The sequence below is a fragment of the Budorcas taxicolor genome, chromosome 3, assembly GCF_023091745.1.
Source record: "Budorcas taxicolor isolate Tak-1 chromosome 3, Takin1.1, whole genome shotgun sequence".
In the NCBI taxonomy this organism is placed as follows: domain Eukaryota; kingdom Metazoa; phylum Chordata; class Mammalia; order Artiodactyla; family Bovidae; genus Budorcas; species Budorcas taxicolor.
The window spans coordinates 110,282,692-110,295,199 of NC_068912.1; the positions used below are offsets into that span (position 1 = coordinate 110,282,692).

Sequence of the window (12,508 nt, forward strand, 5' to 3'; positions counted from 1 at the left end):
ATAATTTGTGAGTTGTCTTCTATACCACGTGTTACAGCTTCTGAATACCAACTTTGATGAGCCTGTGTGTCAGATGCTTAAGCATAAATAAATGATATTATATAGACCAATTAAGCAATACAGTTTGTTTCTGGAATTCTCTTGACATCTTCACATAAAAATTTTGTAGTGGCTTTTACAGATCACATTAATTGTTTTAAACACAGTTTAATCTCAGTGTGGACAAGATCCTCATTGGAGAGAGCATATATGGTTTCTGCTGGTTAGGTCTCTTTAGATATCTGGGTGGATTCTTAATATACAACTGGATAAAATAGCCATAAAAGGAATGTCCTCTAGTAAATGGAGAAGGTTTGTTATCCTCTTAGCAAAAAGATGAGCTTATTTTGTGATAGGTAAGTAACTATATTATTAAATCTCTTGGGGAAGGAAACCAGTTCGGATCTCCTTGGTATATCTCTCTCTTTTTTTGCTTTTCATTTTAATTCATTTATTTGGCTGCATTGGGTCTTAGTCATGGCACATGGGGTCTTCGCTGTGGCGAGTGGTCTCAGTAGTTGCCCTGTGGCATGTGGGATATAGTTCTCTGACCAGGGATTGAACCTTCGCCCCCTGCATTGGAAGGTGGATTCTTAACCACTGGACTACCAGGAAAGTACCTCTTTTTTGCTTTTCTAATTTTAACTATAAAAACACCATGGTATTCTTTGTCTCCCTGATGTTGTATTAGTGTTGTCATAGTTTTTTAAAAATACTGTTATATTTATTTTTTATTTTTAGGTAATTCAGACAGTTTTGTTGTTGTTTAAAGTGGTAAGCTATCAAAAAGGAGATTGGTATATAGCAAATATACTAAGAATTTAGGTCACATTTTTTTCTTCCAGAGTTTGGGATGTCTCACCTCTATTATTTTTTTCTCACCATATTTCCTAGAAAATAGAAAGGGGAAGGATTAATTAACCTAGTTTTACACATAAGGAAGTATGTTCTTAGAGGTTAAGTGTCTTGCTTAAGGTCAGACTTATTAAGAATGTAGTCACAGAATATGGCAGAGAATTCCAGAGACTACTGGCAGAAGTTAGCATGATACTTACTGGGAAATGTAATAGGCAGTTAATTATTGTGTCAAAAGACTTAACTATTACTGGTTATTTCTTACTCCTCTGAGACTATTCACCGTTTTATCCGCAAGGCAGAAACTTGTTTGCAGGTTAGAGCTACTCTGTAATCTTTGGGAAATACTGCTTAGCACAGCTGGCTTGGAATTCCAAGTATATAATGTTTTCATGTGTATCTTCTAACATGAGTTAGACTATTTCTTCAAGCTGCCAAGTACCCGTGCTGATCAGTGTTCAAAGAATACAAAACATCACTTTTAAGACTATTAGCTGTAATTACTTTATGCCCCATTATATGATGCATAAATGTATTTAATTTCATTTAATGTCCGTTTGATTGAATTTGTAAGTTTAGGAATGGGCACCTAAGAGTGGGCAAGGCCTGCTCACTATCCACTGAGGCAAGGGCAAGAGGGAAAACGTACTTTGCAGAGAAAAAGGAAGTCATTTTTCATGGAAGTCACACCACGGATGCCTGGGAACACAGACAGTCTGAACTAACATGGTAAATGGCCCACCTGGTGTAGAAAAATAATCATCCATTTAGAGACGAAGATCTGTAGAAACTTACCTCGTTAAACTTGCAGGTAATACAAAAAAAGGATATCTATAAAACAGGTTATTATAATTACTTTTGTCTCATTGATAAAAATTACCTCTTAGTTATCTTAGCACAGCCTTGTTATATTAGAAAAATAATTAGCATTTCACCTAAATCTACAGTTCTTCTAGAGTTACCACATTTCTTTGAACTTAGGAACTTCCATTATTACTGTCTGCATTAAAAGTGTAATGACTTGGGAATTCCCTGGTGGTCCAGTGGTTAGGACTTGGCCCTTTCACAGCTTAGGGTGTGGGGTTCACTCCCTGATCAGGGAGCTAAGATCCTGCAAGCTGTGTGGCACGGCCAAAAAAAGTTTAGTGATTTGATTTAAATATTTGAGACCTTCTACGCTTCCCTACCCCAAGACTAGTTTCTTTCTCTTTCTTTCTTTTTTTGTAGTTGATACACAGTATTGTATTAATTCCAGATATACAGCAGAATGATTCTGTTTTATATATATACTTTTTTCAGATTATTTTCCATCATACGTTATTATAAGATTTTGAATATGGTTCCCTATGCTATATAGTAAATCCTGTTACTTGCCTATTTTATATATAGTAGTTTGTTGCTGTTAATCCCACGGTCCTAATTTATAACCCTCCTCCCTTTCCCTTTTTGTAACCATACGTATATTTTCTATGTCTTTGAGTTAGTTTCTGTTTTGTGTGTAGATTCACTTGCATTATTTCTGGATTTCACATTTAAGTGATAGCATATACTGTTGTTTTCCTCTGACTGACTTCACTGTGTATGATGTTATCTAGGTCCATCCATGTCGCTGCAGATGGCAGCAGCTCATTCTTTCTATGGCTGAATGGTATTCCCTGTGTGTATGTACCACATCTGCTTAAGCCAGCCACCTGCTGGTGGGCACTTGGGTTGTTTCCATGTCTTGGCTATTGAAAATAGTGGTGCTATGAACATTGGGGTGCATGTATTGAATTAGGGTTTTTGTTTTTTCTTGGGCATATACTCAGGAGTAGAATAGAAGGATCATATGGTAGCTCTGTTTTTAGTTTTTAAAGGAATTTCCGTATTGTTTTCTATAGTGGCTGCACTGGTTTACATTCCCAGCAACAATGTAGGCCTTTCCTTCACACCCTCTCCAGGATTTATTAAATGCAGCCCACGACTTAGTTTCTTAATAGTGAGACATACAGTTTACTGTTTGAGATTGTGCTCCAAATGCCCGTACTGAGCCTTTTTATTTTGGATGATATGGTTGGTGCTATAGCTTTCTTTAGCCTGTGGCCTGACACTCTCAGAATAGTGTGTTTTGGTTTCAGCTATTAGGAACAACACAAAAACACCCATGCTTTGCCTCTGAAATGCTTTTATAACAGATTGTGGTCCATGAGCTTTAAGAAGCAACTTTTTCAAATACCTCAGAGAGGTCCAAATGGTCTTCCGTTCAGAGAAAACAAGCTGACCTCCCTTTACCTGTGACCACACTCTGGGTCCTTTAGATTTCTCTGAGTCTTTTCTTTCGTCATCATTTACTCAGCTGCTGCTGTTATTCGCCGACAGTTGGAATGTCCCTGTTTCCATGAGAGATGTTGGTGTTACTGCTTTGACCGTCACGTTAATGTCTTTCTTTGCAGACCCCGTATCATGTCAACCTCCTCCTGGCCGGCTACGACGAGCACGAGGGTCCAGCGCTCTACTACATGGACTACCTGGCGGCCTTGGCGAAAGCCCCTTTCGCAGCCCACGGCTATGGTGCCTTCCTGACTCTCAGTATCCTGGACCGATATTACACGCCAAGTAAGTTTCAGCTCTCTAAGCTGGTAACAGTAGCAAAGCCCTGTCCTCAGCTGCTTCCTGGCTTTATGTACAACCCCTTGGAGTTGGGTGGCCAAAGAAGGTGCCCTCAGGAAGCTTTTTCCTGTAGGTCGTTAGGGTTATGGAAAAGCTGATCCAAGTCCCTCTTCCACCAGGTAAAATGAGGTATTGCATATGTCCAGAGCTGGGTTTTGTTTTGAAGGGGGGTTGGAATAATGACTAAAACTATAATTCTTTGGTTATAAAAGTTCATGTTTTGCACTCATTTTGCCGCTACTTAGGTGCTCATTAGCTTCTCAGGTGTAGAGAATGCAAGTAAACCAAGTGGTTTGGGTATGTTTGTTTGGAGCTTGTGATGATGAACAGGACTCCAGCATGACAACTGAGGGTTTCTTTTCTTAAATGTCAAAGCTTTTTAAGGCCACAACCTGTATTCTTATCACATAATAGCGGCCCTCTCCTATATGAGAAAACTGGCGCTCTACTTGTCTATGAACCGTCCACTTGGCAAACCTCTAGGCATGGGGGTGCTTCTGTGTTAAGTTCTATTTTCTGACCCCATCCCCAACCTCAGCTTCAGCCATGTGAGCAGTAGGCACTCGGGATTCACAGCTTTTGCACGCTGTAGATGCAGCACAGATAACCAGTTTTCGCCTTACATTCCGCTCTTCCCTGTTAGTGTAGAATCTGGCTGCTTCTTTCTTTTTATGGTGCTGCCCTCTCAGCCATGCCGGAGCTCCAGGCCACATCCTGAAAAGGTTAGCCTGGCCTCCTAGTGACCATTGCTTGATTTGGCATCTGTCAGTAATACAGTGATTTGCCCACTGAAATAACCACCAGCCACCCCTGAAGCCGAACTGCATCATATGTCGTCCCAGTTTGCCATGCCTGTGGACAGTTCCTTTGGCTCCTGTTTTACGAGAGACTCAGCCCCATCCTATGAATTCTGTTTCTATTGTTAAACTGGGGCCCAGCTGGCAAAGTGAGGCTGACACACTGGCCCTGCCCTCCCTTTCCCTGATTTGCAGCTGGCCAGGGCAGATGGAGCTGATTTAAGCCCTGGTCTAAAGGAGGGCTGGGGGTTGAGTTGGGGGATGGGCTATAAAGAAGAGGCAGGCCGCTGGACTTCTCTGGAGGCAAGCACTGGCCATGGGAGACAGATTCCGTCACGCTTACCCTTCTCTGTAGCAAATCAATTTTCAATGGCTTGTGGCTGCCTGAGCACTGGGCCTGGGATACTCAACTGCATATAGAGAAAGTTTGTTGTACATCAGAAGCCTTGGCTTTTTTTTTTTTGCCTTATCTGTGTGTCATGTTGACCTGAGAAAGTTTGAAACCTATTTCAGAGTTGTGGCAGAGCGTTTTACTTAGTGTCAGCACCTTGAGTGCCTGACTTCCGTGTTCTCTTTCAGCTATCTCGCGTGAGAAGGCAGTGGAGCTTCTTAGGAAATGTCTGGAGGAGGTGAGTAGCTTTCATGGGATCCTGAAAGGAATGTTTTGTCTCTCTGTTGGCCAATATTGTTTGCCTTACCCAGTTGCATTTTTTTCTGATCCTTGCCAGAAAGTGTAATATCCGCTAACCATATGTGAATTTCCTATCAGGGATACAGTTTGATGCATAACAAGCTGATTTTTTTTTTTCTCCTGGGTCACCATCTCATCAATGTCAATTCTACAATCTAATTACTTTTATTTTTGGTTCTTCCAGACTAGTAATTCTCAAATTCTAGCATGTGTAAGAATCATCTGGGGAACTTGTTTCTTTAAAAAAGGCATATTCATGCTTTCCACCTCACCTTAATTCTGAATTAGTTGTCCTGGTGTAGCTCTTGAGACTCTCTTGGCCAGCAGTCCCAGGTGATTTTGCTGCAGGCGGTAACAGGGGTGGCGGGCAGGGGGGCCGTACTTTAAGAACTATTGTGCTGCATTTTAGACCTGCTCCATTTTTATGCTACCTGGGGTTGCCATAAAGTCTGCTTCCTTAACAGTACGGAGTCTGGGAGGGAAAGCCACCCCTGGGAATTCAGGAGGCCATAGAAGGTAACGAGCAGGCTTTGGGCAGATGGAGAGAGTAGCCTTAAGTTTATGAGGCCAGGAACATGGGCCCTTCCTCTTCCAATACTTCTGCTAGGAGTCTGAGGCTCTGGTGTGAAAGGAGGATGAGGAGGAAAAGAAAGCAGCTCCTTTAGGCTTTTTAATTCTTTTGTTGTTCCTACAGCCTAACGATGAACTTGAATTTGTACTCTAGTGAGAAGCGAGTAGGAGGTGGAGAGCAGCTGGTAGCATCAGTAATGTCAGTTTGCCTCTTACACAAGCCTGTCATTTTCAGTCCACAGGGCCCCTTCTTCCTCTTGTTTGTAAATCTCCTTTCCAGAGCAGAAACTGAGAATAAACTTGTGCTTTTCTTAAAAATTCAGCCAGGAGGCCGTGTTAGTCCAGCAGCTCTAAGTGTTGCAAGGGTCTGCCAGGAAGAAGCCACTGGAACGTGGAATGCTTTGAGACTTTATTCCCCATGGATCCTCCACATTTCCTTATTATTATCACCTTTTCTTGATCTTGGAACTTTTTTCTGGACATAGGAGTCATCAGCCAGGGAGGACTATGGAAATGGAAGTGGTGGTTGCTGCCCAGTCCTCATCTGTAAGGGAGATGGGAAACATCAAGGGAAGGGGGGCTTGGGCCAGGGGAGGGGCACATTTTCAGGATGTGTCCCTAAGGGGGCAGGTAGAGCTTTGTGCCTTCTGTCCAGGGATTAAGTGAACTGTCCAGGAGGGGTCACCCACAGAAGCGAAGGTCTCCTCCAGCTGTGCCCTTGAGCGATCTCTAGCCAGGTTGACGGGGCTGTCTGCTTTTGTGTGCATAGACCGCAGGTCCTTTGGAGCAGCCTCTCAAGCAGACAGTCACATGAGAGGCCAGAGAGGTTCCTTTAGTGACAGTTCAGCTTGGATTGAAGAAGGTAGAAGTAGGGGTTGTTCCAAGAGCAGTTCTGAGACCATCCTTGCCACCAGCCTCCAGCTCTACACACAGACACACTCACGTACACCTGGTCCGTATAATATGGGTGGGTGGCTGGAGCGCACTGTAGGACCTAGGAACACATGGCTTTGGTCCAGAGCTTTTCCTAGGGCAGTATCTCCTTAGTTGGCTTCTTGCCTTGAGATATTTTGAAAGAGAAGTCTGTGTTTACCAGGCCTGATTGGTGGCAGATTGTGAGGGATAGAACATTAGAGTGTCTCATTCTTCACCAGCTGACTGACCAGAGTCAAGCTCCTGCTCACTACCTTCCAGTCAGCCTCCAGCTGCAATTTGGGCTTTCCTCAGTATCTTGGTACCAGCTGTCCTCAGTAGGGTACCAAGCACCCCCAACACAAAAATCACTATCTGCTTATATGTCCAGTGCCTCGAACAGAGCCTGGACCACAGTTCTCAATAAAAATTTGTTGACTGATTTCCTTCATGTTTCTCTGCAGCTCCAGAAACGCTTCATCCTGAATCTGCCAACCTTCAGTGTTCGAATCATTGACAGAAATGGCATCCATGACCTGGACAACATTTCCTTCCCTAAACAGGGCTCGTAACGTCATGCCCTCCCTCCCACTTGCCGGGGAACTTTTTTTTGATGAGCTCCTCTATTTTTTTCTACTCTTTTGATGTCTGCTCTCCACAGATGGTTAATTCAGAATAAAGCTGACTGTGGATCGATTGAGCCCTCTGGGTTGAGTCTGAGTTTACCTAACATCGCCTCAGGAAGGGGGTGGAGGGAGCATTACCTGCGTTGGACTTCCTGTGAGGATTATCTTTCTTCCTGCCCCTTTCCTTCATTGATGCTCGGGATTGTCCTTCAGCAGCTGACAGTTTGCTTGCTAAAGTCTCATCCCCCTAAAGCAGTGGTTCTTTATTGCCCCTAAGCTTAAACACTTTTTAAATTAATTAATTTAAATAGATAATACATACATGTAGAAAAATTGCAAACAGGGCGAAAACACACAGTGAAAATGTTTCTTCCATCCCTATAATTTACCTTCTTCCCTTCCCAGAGGAAACTTCAGCTACTAATTTCTTATCTAACCTTTAGAGATATATTGTTCTTGTATAAAATATATACATGCACATGTCCCTTTAAAAAAATATTTTAAAATGTTCTGCATATTGCTTTTTTCATTGAACACTATTGGAGATGGTTTTTATATCAGTACATAGCTACCTTACTCTTACTGACAGTTGCATAATATTCCATGAAATTGGTGTACTCTTAAGTGGTTAACCAAGTATTTATTTTACTTTCTGAATGGAGAAGGAAATGGCAACCCACTCCAGTGTTCTTGCCTGGAGAATCCCAGGGACGGGGGAGCCTGGTGGGCTGCCGTCTCTGGGGTCGCACAGAGTCGGACACAACTGAAGCAACTTAGCAGCAGCAGCAATCTAGTTTTTTGGTAATGAGTAATGTAGATATTTTTCAATTGGTGCCACTAAAACAGTAGTTCTTAACTAGATGTATGTATCAGAATCACCTGGAGGGTTTTCTTTTTTAATCTACTTGATTAGCCTGCATTCACTCCCAGATTCTAACAAGTTTGGGGCCTAGACTAGGAATATTTTTTAAAGCTTCTACTCCTTAGTCACAGTAGAGAACCGCCAATTTGAAGCTTCTTTGGAGCAGTGATCCTCAAACTACAGCATGCATCTCAACTTCCTTATAGACACAGCTTGCTGGGTCCTACTCCAGTAGTTTGAGGGGGTGGCCTGAGATTTTACATTTCTGATATTTCTGATCGATGTGATGCTGCTGGTCTGGGAACCATACTTTGAGCACCATTTGGTCCTAGACTAAGATAAGCCCCACTGTATCCCATTCTGTGCTGCTTAGGACTTCCCTGGTGGCTCAGACAGTAAAGCGTCTGTCTACAATGTGGGAGACCCGGGTTCGATCCCTGGGTTGGGAAGATCCCCTAGAGAAGGAAATGGCAATCCACTCCAGGACTATTGCCTGGAAAATCCCATGGACAGAGGAGCCTGGTAGGCTGCAGTCCATGGGGTTGCAAAGAGTCGGACATGACTGAGCGACGTCACTTCACTTAATACCACATACAATAGGTTTTTTGTTTATCTGGGGTGAAATATATCATCTGTCTAAGTTACTCCCTATAGATAGCACATTTGTGTTAACAGTATTGAATTACCATCAGATTTGAGTGCCATGCACTTTTTAGTACACCGGTGGTAAATGCTTTGTACCACCATAAGAAGGAAGCTAATCATTGAATAAGTGGGAGAAAGAGGTGATTCATATGACCATGCCTAGTTCGTCATTAGTTTGACACCACCCTCGCTATGCATAGGTGTGAGCTTTTGGCTGGCTTCCTGACTCTCTAAGACATCTATTTTAAAGCTCCACAGGTGATTCTGATGCTTGCCCCAGTTGAGTGCCACTACTAAAGTGTAAGCAGTCCTGCGTCATGGTTTTCCTATCTGTAGAATAGAATTGTATGAGGATTCCATGTGCTAACGTAAAGCGTTGCAGGGCCTGGCATGTGGTAAGTGCTCTATGAACACATGCATGCCTGCTAAGTCACTTCAGTCATGTCCACCTCCTTGCACCCTATGGACTTCTCCAGGCCAGAATACTGGAGTGGGGTGCCTTTTCCTTCTCCAGGGGATCTTCCCGACCCAAGGATCGAACCTGCGTCTCTTGCGTCTGCTGCATTGGTAGGCAGGTTCTTTACCACTGGCGCCACCTGGGAAGTCCCAATAAGTATGGGGTCATTGGTAGACTTACCATTCTGCATCCAGGCCTCACTAAGAATGAAATCGTTCTCTGCCTTTGAATATGTGTCCACAAGGCAGTCTCATAGGGAAGGCCACCAGCCCACCCTGACCTCCAGTCTGTTTTCTCCAATCCAGATCTCTTTCTTAGGCTCAATATATACTTAATGCTAGGTATCTCACCCTCTAGTCACAGGACATCAAACTCAGCATGTCTAAAGCTGAGCCTTACCACCAGGCCCTGGCTCCCAAGTACCCAAGCCAGAAACCTATGCATCATTTATCTTTGATAAACTTATTTTGGAATAAATTTAGTTTTATAGAAAAATTGCAAAGATCCTTATACTCCTCGCCTGGTTTTCCTTAGTGTTAACATGTTGGCCACAATACATTTGTAAAACTAAGAAACATTGGTTGGCACATGAGTATTAACTAATCTCCAGCCTTTATTCAGATTTCAGTAGTTTTTCCACTAATGTTTTTTTTCTATTCTAGGATATGATCCAACATGCCTCATTGCATCTAGCTGGGCATCATTTTTTTTGCCCTCTTTATTTCCTGCCTTCACAGAGTTACCAAGTTCTTGCATTTGACTTCCTAAATCTTTTAATGAATTCTCCATCTCCAGTATTTCAGTTCCCCTACCAAGGATTGAACCTGGGCTACGGCAGGGAAAGCCCGAAATCCTAACCCCTAAGCCTAACTCCCTTTCTCAGACTACTTTAACAGCTTCGTAGCTTCTCCCTACTTTTAATCTCCTCCCTCTCCAGTTTTTTCTCTGTACTCTAAAAACTGGATCCTCCATTCCTCTCCTCACTTAACACTTTCTGATGGTTTCCATTGCTTATGGAACAAAACAACTTTATTCTGTTCTATTTATATTCCCTGATAGCTCAGCTGGTAAAGAATCTGCCTGCAATGCAGGAGACCCTGGTTTGATTCCTGGGTCAGGAAGATGTGCTGGAGAAGGGATAGGCTACCCACTCCAGTATTCTTGGGCTTCCCTTATGGTTCAGCTGGTAAGGAATCCGCCTGCAGTGTGGGAGACTTGGGTTCGATCCCTGGGTGAGGAAGATCCCCTGAAAAAGGGAAAGGCTACCCATTCCAGTATTCTGGCCTGGAGAATTCCATGGACTATATAGTCCACGGGGTCCCAAACAGTCAGACACTACTGAGTGATTTTGAAAATGTCAAACCCAACTTGGGTTTGACATGCTACACATTTCATAATCTTCTCCCAGCCTAGCTCCCCAATTTCCTTTCCTTCTTCTACACTTCATAAAGCCCATGGCCCATTGAATTGATACAGCCTCAGCATATGTTTTTCACTGCATACCTACTGTATAAAGGGTAAGCATTGCTTCCTGAAATCTTTCTTACAGATACGTATATATGTATGATTGGGTTGTGGTGCAGTGTACCCTGATATTTCTAATCTGTTCTCTCTACTAGATTTTTTTTTTTTTAATGCCAGCTTTATCCTTAATTTTCTGAAGTTGCAAAACACTGGGAGTGCACCGATGCTTTAACACTTCTGGCCAAACACCGCTCAGAATGGTCTCCCAATTGGTTCCCATCTGCTTTCAGGTGATTAATACACTGGAAACAATTTATTCCTTCCCATGCTTGGGGTGAGAGGGGATAGGTTGGAGCAGAGAGCAGCTGCTTTGCCTCAGGGTAGGGAAGCTTAGCTCTGACTAGTGAAGAGGTTGAGGAAGCTGACAAGGAACCCCTAAGAAATGGAAGGGGGTGCTGAGATAGTCTAAGTGCCATATGTCTTACTTTTAATTCCCTCAACTTCCTGTAGTCTAAAATAATTTTAGTAGTAGAACGTCTCTTGCCAGGTCCAGGTCTTTCATTAACACAGAAGATACTTCCAGCCTTTCCTCCCATCCTTTCATAAGTGTAGGTTGAGGCAGGGAACCTTCTTGGGAGAAGCACTCACATCTTTGGACCTTTCCCCTGAGAGATGATTCCTAAACCTTTCCTTTCCGTGAAACACCTGACCATCTGCCTTTGAGAGCACACCTATGAGGAACTGCGGGAAGAGAATTCCAGGCAAAGAGAAAGGCGAATGCAGTGGCCCTGAGGCGTGAAAGTGGTAATCTGAGGAGCCGAAGGGGAGCCGTGTGGCTGCGGCAAAGGAGGAGGGAGAAGTCCAAGATGAGGTCGAAGAAGCAGGCAGTGTCTCGGTTGCTGGCGGGGCTTTAGTATGGTGTACCAGTGAAAACAGACCAGTTGGAAGGCTACTGTACTATTCCCGAGGAGCAGGGTGGCAGCAGAGGAGATTCTTCTATCTGGATGGACTTTGTGACGGATAGGGTGTAGGGAAAGGATCAAATGCAACTTCCTAGTCTCTGGCTTGAGGAACTGGGTATAGAGGTGGCACCATTTACTGAGGTCAGGAAGGTGGCCAGGTCAAGATTTGAGTACTTGAGTCAAGTACTCCATTTTGGCCATGAGTAGGGAGTGTTTCAGAAGACAGCAAGTAGTCTCCCATATCAAATGCTGCTAAGTCCAGAAGAGGGGACTTTGGACTTGTGGCCACTGATGACCTTGCTGAGTGGATTTCCATAGGCTGGTAGTGGTAGAAGCCAGAGTCAAGTGGGTTGAGGAGTGAATTGGGGGTGGGGAAGTGGAAGTAGAGGTGTCATAATCTTCTTAAGAACTCTTTAAAAGGAAAGGATTTATGTTTGGTAAGGTAAGAGATCCTAGAATGTGTCCTTTAGGGAGTGATCTAGTAGATGACTTAGTAGGGACGGAGAGACTGAAGGTGCAGGCAAGAAAAATGGCTTGAAGAACGAAATCCTCAACAAGACAAAGAAGCTAGACCTGAATGGGCCAGATAGTCATCAGCATTCATATTGACATGTGTTTAGACCCACCACCAATGATCACAGTAACTCATCACACAGACCTATAGCCAGACTGACACCTTCACCCACAGGCTTAGTGAGTCACAATAACATACCCCCGTCCCCCCACCCAGGATTCACCTCTCTCACACACACACAACTAATAGCCACATTGACAAGCCAGACAGACCCACCGTCTGTATCCCCTCACACAGTGATGCCCACAGCCCCCTCCAAGATTTCCCCCTTATACACTCCACCTGCTTTCCCCAGTCCCCAGGCCCTGTCTCTCCCCTGTGACCTTGCCATCTGGGGAGGCAAATCCAGGCCTGGACTGAAGAAGGACAGGGAGGGCTTCGTATCCAGTGAAAGGTTTATTAAGA

At 43.7% G+C, this 12,508-nt stretch overlaps 1 protein-coding gene across 1 annotated transcript in view; it reads left to right on the plus strand.

The window, feature by feature from the left end:
- Positions 1 to 7,213, plus strand: part of PSMB2 (proteasome 20S subunit beta 2) — a 34,434-nt gene extending 27,221 nt beyond the window's left edge. Inside the window, exons 4-6 of the mRNA XM_052636998.1 lie at positions 3,327 to 3,489; positions 4,920 to 4,969; positions 6,978 to 7,213. Coding sequence (XP_052492958.1) covers positions 3,327 to 3,489; positions 4,920 to 4,969; positions 6,978 to 7,085 — 321 coding nt within the window. The 3' untranslated portion in view covers positions 7,086 to 7,213. The remainder of the gene's footprint in view (positions 1 to 3,326; positions 3,490 to 4,919; positions 4,970 to 6,977) is intronic.
- The last annotated feature ends 5,295 nt before the right edge of the window (positions 7,214 to 12,508 follow it).